General features: G+C 44.0%; 1 protein-coding gene across 2 annotated transcripts in view; it reads right to left on the bottom strand.

Moving 5' to 3' along the window:
- ZZEF1 (zinc finger ZZ-type and EF-hand domain containing 1) overlaps positions 1-16,076 on the bottom strand; it is a 115,598-nt gene that overhangs the window by 35,259 nt on the left and 64,263 nt on the right. For both annotated transcript variants that reach the window (XM_057536293.1, XM_057536294.1), the window contains exons 27-35: positions 14,961-15,040; positions 12,756-12,849; positions 11,503-11,971; positions 10,688-10,852; positions 7,174-7,293; positions 6,223-6,384; positions 4,521-4,650; positions 2,672-2,810; positions 929-1,094 (exon numbers count right to left, since the gene is read on the bottom strand). In XM_057536293.1, coding sequence (XP_057392276.1) covers positions 929-1,094; positions 2,672-2,810; positions 4,521-4,650; positions 6,223-6,384; positions 7,174-7,293; positions 10,688-10,852; positions 11,503-11,971; positions 12,756-12,849; positions 14,961-15,040 — 1,525 coding nt within the window. The remainder of the gene's footprint in view (positions 1-928; positions 1,095-2,671; positions 2,811-4,520; positions 4,651-6,222; positions 6,385-7,173; positions 7,294-10,687; positions 10,853-11,502; positions 11,972-12,755; positions 12,850-14,960; positions 15,041-16,076) is intronic.

Raw genomic sequence — 16,076 nt, 5'->3', positions numbered from 1 at the left:
TTTTTAAGGCCTACAGGCCTTTGTGAGCCCCCAAAAAGGGAGAATGGGGCCTCAGGGGACCACCTGCATGGTCACGACTGGGCATCAGGTACCTCTAAGACTGTGGTTATTGAAAATTTAAAGACAGGGCTTCCCTGGTGGCGCAACGGTTAAGAATCCGCCTGCCAATGCAGGGGACACAGGTTCAAGCCCTGGTCCGGGAAGATCCCACATGCCGCAGAGCAACTAGGCCCGTGTGCCACAACTACTGAGCCCACGCGCCGCAACTACTGAAGCCCGCACGCCTACAGCCCATTCTCCGCAACAAGAGAAGCCACCGCAATGAGAAACCCGTGCACCGCAACGAAGAGTAGCCCCTGCTCGCCCCAACTAGAGAAAGCCCGCGCATAGCAACGAAGACCCAATGCAGCCAAAAATAAATAAATAAAATTAATAAATTTATATTAAAAAAAATTTTAAAGATGGGTATGGGCCCTCTCTTCAGAAAAAGGAACAAACACTGCACATTCCATTTTGGGATTTCACAACCCCCAGAAGACTGTCTATGGATACCAGGTGAAGTAAGAATTCCTTATTGTGAAGTTTCGCAGGGTGTGGTTATAGCATTTTGGTAACGTGAGAAAATGACCATAATCTTTAGAGATGGATATGAAGTATGCAGGAAGGAAATGATTTAAGGTTTGGAATTTGCTTTAAAATACTTTAACAAAGGGGGGAAAAAAAAAAAGAATAAGCTAAGCACACATAGCAAAATATTCCTAATTGTTGAGTCTGGGTCATTGTTACATGAAGATTCATTGTACTACTCTCTTTACTTGTGGGTATGTTTGAAATTTTTTATAATGCAAGTTTTTTTTTAATTATTAAAAAAAAGGCAAAGGAATACATGAAGAAAAGTTTACCAGGCTAGAGGTCATCTGAGACATACCCATAGGAATATTTCTTGGCCGCATAGCATCCATAGCAAAGGTCAAAGTCATCACACACATTGCAATTCATCCTCCGGCCTATGATCAAACCCTGGCAGTGGTCACACGTAAACTCCATGTTGACCATTTCGTGGTCATCTCCGTGGCCCTCAGGCTTCACCCCACCTGGGGGAAAAACAGCAGCGTGAGGTGGATTGGGCAAAGGGCTCTTAGAAGGGCTAGTTTCCAAACCCAAACCAACCCCAGAAGCAGGGTTGTTCCCAACAGATTGATCGGGGCGTCACAGGCCACAAGCATCTTCTGGAGACCAAGGGTTCCCCAGGTGGCTCTTAGCATATGCACGATGTTCTTGGCATGGAACATCTTAGCAATAGTACCGTGCATTGACCCTGCTTTTCCAGCGCAATACGGAGTCTGATCAAACAGGTCACCAATCCCATCATGACCTCCATTTGGCAGCACAGGTCCACACACCAATTTGTGGGCTGTCTCCCATGACCCCTCCTCTAACAAATATTGGTGTATTCTTCTTAACAGGCACTGAGAAGTTATCAGGTATTTGCTCTTACTTTTTCATTCCCGAATCACAGATGAAAACAGACTCCATAACCACAGACCCACTGAGTGAGAAAGAACGTTAGTCACGAAAGAGACTGACAGCTCTGGTCTCCTTCTTACTCTGAGTCCAGTGGGTCTCTGAGCCCCGTCATACACCCTGCTCAATGCTCCTTACCTCTGACCCACTTCAGTTCCCACTGCCAGGAACCCAGTCCAGGCACTAATCCCCTTGTCACTATTGTGATTGATTTCCTAAAGGAAACTCTTACATGGACAGAAACCCCTTTCTCTAGCATAGCTCTGGTCATGTTAACACCTTTCTTGAAAAACCTTCCCCACTGTCTGTAGACTCATTCAAATTCCTGAGCCTGGTATCTCTGGGTCCTACAACCTGGGCCCAACCTGTCTCAATCTATCACTCAGCGGCAGACACTGGAGAGTCTGTCTAAACACACTACATATGCTCACTCCTCTGTCCCTGGACTTGCTCAGCTTTGGATGATGACGCACTCTCCACTGTCTCCTTCACATCACTCAGTTCTAACTTTCTTCAAAGACCAATTCACATCCCATCTCCTCCACAAGTCTTCCTGCAACGGTAGCCTTCCTTACTTCTGAACTTTTCCAGAACAATCTATACTGCTCATCTGTAACTCAGCATGTACACTCTTGTCCTGGAATATACATTTTGTGAGCAGGTCCAGTCTCCTGCTAAGACTATAAATGCTTCCAGAGCAGGGGATGTATCTTATTCGACTGGGTGATGCACACAAAGAGCCTTCAACTGCTTACTACTGACAACCTGCTTTATCTCAGCACCTACAAGTCAAGAGGATTCAAGACTTTCTGAAGTTTGCTTGTGTGTATTTTACTTCTTATAAACACTGCATGATTCAGAAGGCAAAATCATTTCCTGAAAACTCAACTGAATGTACATTCATTGGTGCTGAGTGTTTATCAAGTGCCTATACCCAGCAAGATAGAAGATGACAGCACATCACATAACAGAGCTCTAGAGTTTATCATTCAGTTGGGGAGATAAGGGCCATATTCGCCAACAAGTCAGAGAACACTGCTGGGGCAGTATTGTTACTGTACAGTGGGAGTTTAAAAAATGACAAGATCACAGAAAATAGAAATGCTTATTCCTTTTGGGTATGGCATGCTCAGGCCGTGAAATTTACCTAGGAAGCAAGTCTTGCAGAGATCCATGTCGCTGCACTGCAGACACCGGTAGCGATGCCAGGGGGCAATCTCGTCACACCCATCACAAGAGATGTCCACGTTTAACAGGTCACAGTAGCGAGCAATAAACATGTGCATCTATAAGATGAAATAAAATACAATTAACCAACAGACTTTTAATGTGGCCACTATTCAGTAATCAATCCATCCTTCAGTATGTAGTTAAAATATTCCAGGCACTGTACTAGGTGCTAGGACTAGGAGATGAAGGAGCTTAGTGTCTAGCTGGGAATTCCCTGAAGCAAACAGATGACAGCATACAGTACGACAGGGGCTTGGATAGACAATTTCAGGAGGCTTACAGGGCACGTGGAGGTTTTTCAAAGGTGCTAATTCCTCAGGTGAGACCTGAGGGGCAAACAGGCATTAGCTGGGTGGGGGTAAGGGTGGTGGGCACGCCGGATAAAAGCAATAGCAAGTTCTACAGGAGGCACAAAAGGATCAAGACAAGGGCTCATGAACTTGGCAATAATTCCGTATGTAGAATACAGTGTGGAGGGGGGATAACCAGATAAAGTTAGAAAGGTTAAACCACAAGTGCCTGGGATGCTAGTCTAAGGAGTCACGGACGTTTTAAACGGAAGAGTAACTGAGCATTCTGAAAGCTCCTCTGGTTACTGAGTGAGAATGGATCCGAGAGGGCAAGACTGGAGACAGGGAGACTGACCCTGACAGCAGCTGTTAAAGCAACCCCCCAACAGGTGATAAGGGCTGGACTGGGCCAAAAGTGAGATGGTGGAAGGTGGGAGAGCTGAGAGGTAGTAGAAGGCAGAGGTGAGGAACCTTGGGGGCTGACTGGTTATAGGGGCCCGCGAAAGGGAAGGGTCAAGAACAACATCTAGATTTCTGGCTTGGGTACTCGGCTGGACAAGGGTAGTGTTCACAGATACAGGAAACACTGCAAAAGAAGCACTGTTTGCTGGCACTTAAGAAGAAAAACTTTCTGGGGAAAGAGTAAGGGCACCATTTCATGAGCAAAACAAATTGTCTTACTGCAAAGCCCCTGGAGGCTACAGTATGCTTTATCTTTACGGCCTAGAAATAAGGGAAGTAAACCACTAAGTCACCATACAGTAGTATAGCATAGCAAACATGCCAAGCCACCTTAGAATGGCTCCCAGTAAGGTATTAACATACAAGAGAGAAAAATCGCAAAGGCCAAGTTGGTGTGCTCCGTCCAAGCACCACAGAGATGCCAAATGAGCAGAGTAACTGGCACATAGTAGGCACACAAACTAAGAAAATGAATGCACCTGAGGCAGCAGATGCCTGGCATAATGTGGTGGTGACAGATAAACCCCTAATGTGGAGATGGACATGGCAGGCTACGTGAGCCTGATGCCTCTACACATATGAATCATGTAACTCTGATTCTGGGCACACACAGCTGCTTCCACGCTCCCCAGGCAACCTTCTGATTGAAACATGACTTCCCAAGTTGCTTGCCTACAGGAAAAGAATGTACCACGGACACCAGAATCCAGGGCCTTCAGCAATTCTATTTCTCACTATAAATTAATAAACCGGCACCTAATATTTTACTTCAGCCCCACGAGCCTATTTCCTGCGAATCTAGTTCTACGGGAGGGAACCACCACCTGATTGTGGTCAAGTCAGGATTCAGGGCCCCTCAGGTTAAAGACCAGGCTGGCTGATGGCCACTCACTAAGGTACTGACTGCCGCCTGGAGCCCTCTCAGGGGACAGCCTGCTGGCACTCCCCCGCACAGACTCTCCTCTCCAAACTCCTAGCAAGTCACTTCCGGTTACTCTAGTTGAGAGGTCTTACTTTCCTCTGCTTCTCTGGATCTTCCTGGGCTATTTTTTCATACCAGGCCTCAAACATGCCATCCTGACACTCATCCATCCATTCTGAATTCTGCTTGGCATCAGCAAGCTCATCTTCTTCACTCCATTGGCTGAAAGAAGGACATAAAGAGAGAAAAGCATGCCTCTCCCAATAATCAAGGAAAGTGCTTGTTAGCAGACTCTGTGTCCTATGGGTCTAATACACGAGGCACTTTTAAACTTCTGAAGGGAAGAGGTCAATTTGGTTTTCAAAGCCCCAGGATTTGCCAGATGTTTGACAGATATATACCAATAAAAAGGGAGAAGCCCCTTCCAGAGTAGACTACAATGGGTGAGGAATTAGAGCTTGAAAGGTTGTACCTACATGGCATAATCCCACTCAACAACCATTTGTGGTGAACCTACTATGTGCCAGGCACTGGAGCCAAATAAAGCAATTTAAAAAAAAAAAGTCCGATTTGGACATGCTCAGCACACCCTAGTGGCAGCAGCATGAGAAGGGAGTCAGCTGACCCTGGGGCCTCAGCTCTCCCGCTGGCTGCTGTAAGACCTGGACACAGCACTCAGCCCTGGTCCTCAGTTTCCTCATTTCTAATAGATAATCTCAGGGACTCCTTTTAGGTGCAAAATAATAGCTTTCCATAATTTCAGTTTACAGTTTGTTTCAGCAACCGGAATTTTAAATACAAAAGTATTTGCTCGACAGCAAATGCAAAACATCTACCAACCAACAAATACACATTTGTTCATTCACGTGTTCCAACAAACTGACTTCAGGCCTACTCAAACTGAGCTCTGCTCCGGGTGCTATGGGGAGTGGTGAGGAAGGTGCGGTCCCTACTCCCAAGGACTGGGTCACGTAGGAGCAGGCGAAGCTTGAAACAAGGAGCAGACTGATGGCTGAAGAGCCAGCAAGCTGAGGCCCCAGCCACTCCTCCCCCGTGCTGTGTCCCAGCCCTCCGCCAAGAGCACCCTCCGACAGCAGGGCAGTGGCTGCGGTTTGTGAACAAGGAGACCGCTTAAATTCTATCTCCTCTTCCCAGGATATCTCTTCTGAGAGAGTGAAAATTGGTGTTGACTCATTCACTGATTTCCTCCTAATTATCTCCTCTTGCTCTTCTTCCCCCTTTCTCTTCTTTCTTTTCTACAGACATGAGTGATTAATGGGTAAGTGGAATGAGAAGTAGAAAGAAAAAAAAAAAAACTTTGCATACTATTTTTTCCCCTCATACCTTAAGTCCTTGTAATGTGCAAGAGGTTATAGTGGCTAAAAATCACCTACACACACCACCACCAACAACAACAGAAAAGGATTCTCTAATTCAACGAGCTATGAGGATCTCCAAAAATGAGGAGAAAACTCATACTGAGTTCACAATACCACCACCACCAGTTTATATACAACACCATGCACCAGATACCTGCTAAACACTGAGAAACAGAACTCATTCATTCTTCGCAGCAATCCTGAGGTAGGTACTGTTATTACCTCCAGCTCTAAAGATGAGGAAACTGAGGCACAAAGGAGTTTAAAAAGTTGCCCGAGGTCATCCAGCTAGTATGTGGCAAAGCCAGGATACTCCCCAGAAAGTCTAGCTCCAGGCCCGAGCTCTGAATGTGCTACGATCCCTGTACTTGACGAGCTACTGTAGGAACTGCAGAGTGCAGGACTGTGTCCTTACCTGATCACACTGTCATGGACACTTATATTTTCTTGTGACATTTTCATGAGGAGATCTGGTAACTGAATGTCAACAAAGAAGGTGAGATCACTGGGTTCCCAGCCCATATCCAAAAGATGAAGCAGGGCCGTCTGGACACAGGACAAGGCAGGCAGCAAGGACCTGAAGAGGCCACGAAGGTGAAAGTTACTAAAGCTGCTCATCACCCACGGAGACAACAGAAACAATGTGAATCAGAGACCTGGTGTGCTTGTCAGTGGAAAACAGAAGGGAACACCAGATTGCTAGTTTGGGTTCCTTATAATCTCATTTCAAATTTCTCAGACTCCATACAAACCTTCTTCAAACAACAGCTTAAGCAAAAGAGTTCTGAAAGCATAAAGAGAAAGGTCTCCACCCTGCTAGGACTACCACAGGGGACACTTTACGGTAAAAGACTGAGTAGTAAAACTCACCTTTGATAAACAGCAAGGTCAGGGCCAGGCCCAATTAGCCTAGGTTATACAGCTCAGATGTAGAGAAGAACCATTTGATTTAAGGTTTATGTCTAAACCACCTACTATGGAGGAGACTGGGGAACGGCTTTCTATTCAAGTTTTGTTTGTTTCTAATTTTTATTGGGATATAACTGATTTACAATGTTGTGTTAGTTTCAGGTGTACAGCAAAGTGTCTATTCAAGTTTTTAAAACTGAAAATAACAGGTTACAAATTTTCAGATGAACCAAAACCCATCCACTTTAAAAAACTGCACACACCATATAGAAAAAAGGCTGGGAGAAAATATACTGATAAGTTAACATTAGCAATTAGCTCTAGACGGTAAGATTAGGGGTTATTTTTATTTTACTCTTTGTGCTTTTCTGTATTTTTAACAGTAGACATGTATTTCTTTAAAAAATCAGAAAAAACAAATAATTTTTTCTCTAGAAATCATAAAATTATCCCGTACCTGTCGTTTATGTTACTAAATCCTTTAACTGCTTTGACCAAAAACAGAACAAACTGATAGTAAGTGTCTCTAATTTCTTTGTGTAGATCTGCACCACAGCCCTCCAGGTGTCCAAAATAACTAGAAACAGAAGAAATTACCAGTCACTTAATTGCCAGAACATTAATCACTTAATTGCTAACGAAGTGGCACAGAAACTTAAATAAATAAAAACATAACTTCAGAAAGTAACAGACAAAACAGCAAGTGACTCATCTGCTTGGATCAAGAAGGTTGCCCACCAGGAGTAACGAGATGACAATTATTAACCTTTCTTTGTTAGTATAAAAACCACCCTTCCCACCACTACCTGAGCGCCTGGTACCATGTTAAGTATTCGTCACAAATTACCAAACTTAATCATCTCCACACAGTCACGCCCACCCCTCTGCCTCCCTTCAGTGACAACTTTAGTGCCAAGCTCAGTGTCTTTCCAACCTTGATCCTTGTCACCTTGGAGCCTCCAACACCCATGGGAATGATGCCCCAGTTCTGCCGTCTCTGGATTCTCTGCCATCTTCACCTCCAGAGATCTTCTCCTCCAGCCCCTTTGCCATCCCCATCTGATGGTCATTTCCTTGACCTTGTCACCACAGTAACGGCGTTACCTCTGAAATTCTGACTTCAGAACATCCTGCTCTGACTGTGACCTCTCACCCTGCTCACCTACACTGCGACTCCCACCAATCCCAGGGAGCCCCAAGCCATGACGCTCCCTCACGTTGACTATCCACCACTGCCGCCAGGCTTTCTCTTTGCCCCGTACTCAGCTTCAATTCCATGGCCCGTCACCATAATCATACCTTAGCAATCACCAAGTCCTTTGCTGCCTTCTCCCTCCACATACTTGCCTGAGAAATCATATGCCTACATCAAAATAGCTAATTGTTGCTGGAGGAAACACCACACAACCAAGCTGACTAGTAGCACTTTACGTTCACAACCATAATTCTCAAATAATCTCTCCAAACTGTCAGGCAATCAGACCGGCTGTCTCAATTTTCACTACTATTTCAAACCTTCCTGCTTCTCCTTAAACTTCCACTGCCTCCTCCTAAGCCATCATTTAGAGCTGATAACTACCCTCAAATTTTATATTTTGAAAACAGAAATGATCCCACAGGAACTCCCCCATCTTCGCACCACCAAACCTACCAACCAACTTGCATCTTTACCCCAGTGCGTTTCCTCCTGCTGCCAGAGACAGTCTCCCTGGCTCTCAAAGGCCGACCACTCTACTTACACCACTGCTACTACAATTGAGCCCTCCTTCCTGCATCGAGTTTTCCTCACTACTGACCCACTCCCGCCAATGTACAGTATACTCTGCTATCTCTTCAAAACCCTCAGTTGATGCTACATCCCCTGCAATTACTATCCTAATCCTCTGCTCCCCTTTAATGCCAAATTTCCTGAAATAACTGTCTAGTCTCCCTCTCCATTTCATCGCCCCCGTTCTCTTCTCAACCCAGTCCAACAGGGCTTGTGGCCTCATGGCTCCAGTAAGACTGCTGTCAAATCCAGTGTGTTCTTATCTCGCTCAACCTCTCACATCAGCATCTGACACAACGGACCATTCCTATCTTTTTTTTTTTTCTTTTGGCTGTGTTGGGTCTTCGTTGCTGCGCACGGGCTTTCTCTAGTTGTGGTAAGCGGGGGCTACTCTTTTGTTGCGGTGCGCGGGCTTCTCATTTTGGTAGCTTCTCTTGTTGCAGAACACGGGCTTTAGGCGCATGGGCTTCAGTAGTTGTGGTGTGTGGGCTCAATAGTTGTGGCACGCTGGCGCAGTAGTTGTGGCGCACGGGCTTAGCTGCTCCATGGCATGTGGGATCTGCCCGGACCAGGGATCGAACCCGTGTCCCCTGCATTGGCAGGTGGACTCTTAACCACTGCACCACCAGGGAAGTCCCATTTCTATCTTTTGAGATACATTCTTCTGTCGGCTTCGACGGCACCACCATCCCCTGGTTTTTGCTCTCGGTGGTCACTCCCTGGTCTCCTCAGCTGACTCCTCTTCCTGTGCTTGACTTCATCTAAATAAAGAAGTGCCCCTAAGGCTCAGTCCGGGGCCCCCTCTTGTCCATCTCTCTGCACTCTTTCTAGAAGGTCTCATCTGGTCTCACGGCTTTACGTACCATCTATATACTGACAACATCCAAATTCTATCCCTACTCCTGGTTTCTTTCGAGAACTTTAGACTCTTATCTCTATTTTCTCATACTTACTTGGGTATGAAAGAAGCAGTTCAAACTTAACATGGCCAAAACAAAACTTTTGATTATCACCCCAATCTGTTTCTTCCATACTCTTCCCCTCAGTAAAACCCAGCTGCTCAAGCCAAAATCCTAGAGGCTTCTTACCCCATGACTCTTTTCATTCACCCTCTAAATCTAATCCATCAACAAGTCCTTACAATTCCACCTCCACGGTGTATCTTGAATCTCATCCTTTTCTCTCCTTCTCCAGTACTATCTCCTGGTCCAAACCACCTCCACCTCTTGCCTGGGCTACTGCAACAGTCTCTCCCAGTCTCTCCACTGCTTTTCTTCCTTCCACTCTTTTTCATGTAGTAGCCAGAAGTATCTTTCATAAATATATATCACAGTGTGTTCCCCTTGGGCTTAAATTTCTCCAGGGACTTCCTATCTACAACTCTGGGTAAAATCCTAACACCTTAAACCATAGCCTACAAAGCTTTACATAATATGGGCCCTGATTTTCTGACCTCACCTCCTCCTATTTCTCTCGCTCAGGCACACTGGCTGTCTTTCTGCTCCTCGGGCTAACCCCCCACCCTAGGGTCTGTGTGGTGGTCCTTCTGCCTGTAGGGTTCTTTCCCCGGATCTCAGCTGGTCACTCATACCTTGGTTCCATGTCCTCCTCAGCCTGCCTTCCCCAACTCCACAAATTAGGTCACTCTGCATGAAATCACCACATAGCCAGATTACCACTATATATGTATGTCTGTTTTTCGTTTGTTTGTGTTTGTTTTGTTTTGTCCGTCTCTCCTAAATAGAATACAAGCTCCACTAGAACAAGGATCTTGTCTGCCTTGCCCACTGCTATATACAACACCTAGAACAGTGGCTGGTATAGACAACACTCGGGAGGTATTTACCGAGTGGCTGCTGAAACAACCTTGTGAGGTACTTAGATTTATGTTGTTACGGTAAATGAGCATTAAATTTGGCCCACAGCTTCCAGGAGCCAAATGATGAGTATGGGTACACAGGCAATACCACCCTCATTGGTAAAATAAAGCTGATAAATTCATCAAGAGGAATAAACATGTTCTGGTATTTACTTACTAAAAGGATAGAACCCATTTTTCCTTAGAATGAGAGAATGAATTGTTCAAAAACATAAATTTGTATCCTACATGGAAATGATAGAGCTCTTAATTAGAGAAGACAATCAGGATTTCTTTAAAACGACCCCTGCTTGTTTTCCTTGCAGGCTCGTACTTTGGACTTACTTGGTAAACTCTTTCTGGCAGGTCAGAAGTTCCAACAGGAAAAGTATGAAAGGCGGGTGGAAGCAGTGAGGCTGCCCAAGGGACTCCGTACAACACTGAATGATCCTCAGGACCTCGAGGATGTTCCGGGCTTGGGCCTTCCTCAAGGAAAGAACCTTTACAACACTGGAGACAGAACTCAAGTCAGGAACACCCAGAAAACTCTCGAGCTGGGGCAGAAAGAAAACAGACCCCTACCCAAGTTCTGATGCCGTATTAATAAAAAGGAAACACTATTGTGAGGTATCATTCAGGAAGGATAGCAAGACCTGTTTGCTACTTTTAGTCATTACTCGGCAGCACTACAAATCAGTTCACTGTCCAGAAGCCCAACAACTCACGTTGAACAATTAATTGATTAAAAAGGAACTCTGTCTCTGTGGTAAACCAGGGACAAACTTAGGACAGGAAATTAAAACATGCAATACTTCCAGAGGTATAGGCCCACTGATAAGTGATTTTGTCAGAAAATATCAAATCCTGAATTTCTCCCAGCGTTAAAATAAGACAAATTCATTTTGGCAGCTACCAAGAGAAATGTTTCTTTTCTTATCCAAATGGTACATTATTGAGATATAACGTACATACAGCATAATGTACAAATCTCAAGTGAAAAAAATACTTCTTTAAAAGAAAAAAAAAATCAAAACTTTTTTCTTGAACATTCTAAGACAAATCTTGATCTGTCCTCCAAGTATCATTTGCTCGTTTTTAACATGAACTTCAAGTCTTTGACGAGACTGGGTACCTGCTGCTTGAAAAGAGAAGGCGCTCACCTCTCGTGGGAGAGTGACTGATCTTTAATGAAGTCCATGGCATCCTTCAGCACAGGGTACTTCTCTTTCACTGTGGGCAACGGTCTGGCCTCCTCCACTGAGCGGAAGGAGAGCAGCCGGAGCCGCCCCCGGGTGAAGGGAGGCCGCCGGGTGGGAGTGGAAGGTGACGAGGGCTCTTCGGCTGTGACAGAGGACACTTCTGCGGCAGGAGCGCCACTGCTGGGCGGCAGCGTGGGCTGGACATCCAAGCCAGGACTCCTATCTTCCACAGCAGGGGGCGCTGCTTTGGTGGGAGATGCGGAGGCTTGGAAATGTTCTTCCACCACAGAGCTTGTCCTCTGGCGCTTGTCCAGTGGTCGCAGATGATCTGTGTCATCTACAGCCACCAACTTGCCACAGCCTTCTTTTGAACTTACACCCATGGGCAAAAATTTCAGTAATAGAAGACTCTTCTGAATACACTCTTTCGCTAAATGTAAAAAGCAAGAAAGATAATGAAAAAAAGTCGAAATTAAACTTGTTGCCTACTTTTGCATTGAAAATAATCTACTTAAACTCTACAATTTAGGACAAGAAATACCTCCATTAACACAGTGATATACACACCTACTGACAGGACAGAATCAAATTTTCTCTCATTATATACATCAAAATCTCCCTAGCACTATCATCAGCACACTTAAAGCTTTATTGTGGACATTTTCAAACATACATAGAGAGAGAATAGTATAAGGAGCCTTTCCCTTGCCCAGATTTAATAGCCATCAATCCAAGGCCAGTCTTTTTTTCACCCACTCCCACTCCCCACTCCCCACTCCCCGGATTATTTCCATGCAGATCCCAGGCATCACATTATTTCATCTGTAAAATCTTCAGTATATTTCACTAAAAAAAAGTTTTAAATAATAACATAACCAGGAAATTTTAAAAATTAACAGTAATTCCTTAATTTCATTAAATATTTAGTGTGAATACACTTTAAAAACATAACAAGATGTAGCTCAAAAAGCACTTCGTGCCTCCTAAGGAAAGTAATTAGAAAGATGCTCCGTCTGGATCATGTTAATAAACAATTAACAACTGGCACTTCTCTATTTGTGAACATCCTTGGAAAATACATTTAGTGCCTGTGTTACCTTCCCTAGGTAAACACAGCTTCAACTAAACTTATCTAGAAGGTGGGTCACTGGTCACTGGTTTTCTACAAAATGGAAACACAAGGCCCAGTGATGACAGCCGGAGCTGGCACTCACCCAGGCTCTCGGGGTTCACCTCAGCAGCTTCGGACCCGCGTTGTTCCTCTGCCTCATTCCCCAGGCTCATCAGGGACTTCTGCTTCATCTCTAACTGGGGAAGGATTTGAGCCACATAATTACGCTGTCCAGCCAGGGCAGCAAGGGCAGCCACGGCAAACTACTTCAAAAGCACACAGTGTTGAGATCCTGGAGAACTTTACAGTCCTGTGCACAGGACGGAGCTGTTCTTGTTTGTCCTAGAAATAATTTAGGATTTGAAGCTGCCTAAAGGTCTACCTGCAAAACTACCTCCTTTTCAACTATGTGTTATTTGGGAGGGATTTGTAACCATGACCCTATTCTTTAAAAAATTCTAGAATGGTCCAGTGGTTAGGACTCCGTGCTTCCACTGAAAGGGGCACGGGTTCAATCCCTGGTCGGGGAACTAAGATCCTGCAAGCCGCGTGGTGTGGCCAGAAATCACACACCCGGTTTGCAGCAGAGGTTCAACCACAAGTTGATCTCTATTCTCCTCCAAAGGAGGGGACACCTCTAAGTGACGCTGAGACTGCCAGGCAGAGGATGGCGCTTCTAGTACCAGCATAGGCAATGGTCACAGTTTGGGCCATGGTGCTGACAGCCCAGACAGAAGACCACGTGTGATGTATGTAGACCAAGGTCTTAGAGAGAAGGCTGGTATCTTGTCCAATCATCGGCAGTCTGTCATATGCTAAACCAGAAGCATAATCTACAATGTGCTTTGTCACAACTGCCAAATCCTTTTTACTTGAACTGTGTGTGGCCGCTGACTTTATCGGACACTCTTTCTTAAATTGCTATTACTGCCTTGGTTCCTTTGTCAACACACTCTTCTGATTCACCCGCCACCATTCTGATGATGATACCTTTTAGTTTCTTTTGAGAGTCCCTGTTCATTTGGGTCTCCATCTATCTATCTCGTCTACACTGAGCACCAACTATGTTCTAATCATTGTGGATTTTGTCCAAGGCTGTCTGTTCCTGGATAAACTCATACATTTTTTAAAAAAACTATTACCAATGATTTGAAGTTATCCTTATCTCTGCCTTGACATTTATATTCTTTCACATTTACTAAATTCTCCAGCTAGATGTCTTAAATGACATAGATGTCCTCATACTTAACATGTCTCAAACTGAACTTAGCACCCCACTCCCAGATCCAAGACCATTCTTCCTATTCTGGTCAATGCTTCTACCCACCCACCAAGTCACCCAAACCAGGAACACAGAAACAGTCCTAAATTCCATTTGCCTGTTCACCACTCAGATCAATCACACAGTCTAATTATCTTATCTCCCAAGTAGCAGAAGCCATCCTCATCTAATTACCACAACTAGTCTCCTGCTTTCAATCTTATTACCAGCCTCTACTCATTTAAGACTGCTTTCTCAATTACTACACAATATTTAAGGTGGTTGTAAATATATATATAAATAATACTAATATATACTCATCTCCACACCTGAGAAATAAAAACAATTCTCCTGAATTTGATGTTTATCATTTCCATGCATTTGTATAATTTTACTACATATTTATGTACATAACAGAGAGATCTAGTTTATGTTTAAGCTTTATATGAGGAATACTATACCTGTGCATTCTTCTACAACTTGCTATTTTTTGCTCATCATCACATTTGTGAGCACCACCCATGCTGATACAGGCAGCTCTACTTCATTCACTTTCACTGTAATATGGTATTATACAGTAATATAATATATAATTTTTTTGTCTGTTCTATAAATGGGACATTTTGTTCTTCCAGTTTATTGCTGTCATGAACAATGCTGCAGAACTACTTTTCTAAAATGCAGAAAGCCCTCTCCTTTGAAAGAGTGCTCTCCTCTGCCTAGAACTGTCATTGGTTGCCCAGAATCTAATGCAGTGCTTTTCCTCCTGGTCTAAAAGGTTAGGTTCCACCGAGCAGCCTTTGGGTTACAGAAGGAGGAAAGGGGGGGCTCAACTGAACCCTGTTTACTCTGACAATCTCAACATTCACCAAATTATGATTTCAAGGGTTCTAAATTATTTTTTATCCATTCACATCACTGAACTTTAGTTTTGAAAAACATTCCTAAAGTTAAATTCTTGAGAAGAGAGCTACTTACCTTAATTCAATGATATCACGGTGGGAAAACTCAAAATATATAAAAATCACATGCAAAGGGAAACCTTACCATCCATATTCGAATCCCATCTGCCAAGGAATACACCTGTGCGAACTCCTCACTCAGGGCTGTCTTGCCCCCACTGTTTACTGGGGAAAGGAGAGGTTACATTCAGTTAACACAATTCACTACTGCAACATGAAGCCCAAAGTCACCTCCCAATCTCCGCAAAGGAAAACTCTTCCCCTGACATTCGCACATGGGGGGTCGTAAGAGAGGACTGGGGGAAAAAACTATCAATTAAACCACAAACACCTGTAATGGGTTCTCTGTGTTACTTCAAACTAACTTTTTTCAAACAGACAGCATCTGAAATGGATATACTGTTAAAGTAAAATATTAAAAGTAAAAATATAAAAGTAAAATATTAAAAAATCAAAAGCAAAATAAAAATTATTAAAAGTGAGTAAAAAATAATTATTAACATGGAAAATCTACAAACAATAAATGCTGGAGAGGGTGTGGAGAAAAGGGAACCCTCTTGCACTGTTGGTGGGAATGTAAATTGATACAGCCACTATGGAGAACAGTATGGAGGTTCCTTAAAAAACTAAAAATAGAACTACCATACGACCCAGCAATCCCACTACTGGGCATATACCCTGAGAAAACCATAATTCAAAAACAGTCATGTACCACAATGTTCACTGCAGCTCTATTTACAATAGCCAGGACATGGAAGCAACCTCAGTGTCCATCGACAGATGAACGGATAAAGAAGATGTGGCACATATATACAATGGAATATTACTCAGCCATAAAATGAAACGAAATTGAGTTATTTGTAGTGAGGTGGATGGACCTAGAGACTGTCATACAGAGTGAAGTAAGTCAGAAAGAGAAAAACAAATATCATATGCTAACACATATACATGGAATCTAAAAAAAAAAAAAAATGGTTCTGAAGAACCTAGGGGCAGGACAGGAATAAAGACGCAGACGTAGAGAATGGACTTGAGGACATGGGGAGGAGAAAGGGTAAGCTGAGACGAAGTGAGAGAGTGGCATTGACATATCTACACTACCAAATGTAAAACAGATAACTAGTGGGAAGCAGCTGCATAGCACAGAGAGATCAGCTCTGTGCTTTGTGACCACCGAGAGGGGTGGGATAGGGAGGGTGGG

The sequence above is a fragment of the Balaenoptera acutorostrata genome, chromosome 20, assembly GCF_949987535.1.
Source record: "Balaenoptera acutorostrata chromosome 20, mBalAcu1.1, whole genome shotgun sequence".
Lineage (NCBI taxonomy): Eukaryota > Metazoa > Chordata > Mammalia > Artiodactyla > Balaenopteridae > Balaenoptera > Balaenoptera acutorostrata.
This window is presented reverse-complemented; position numbering and strand designations above follow the sequence as displayed.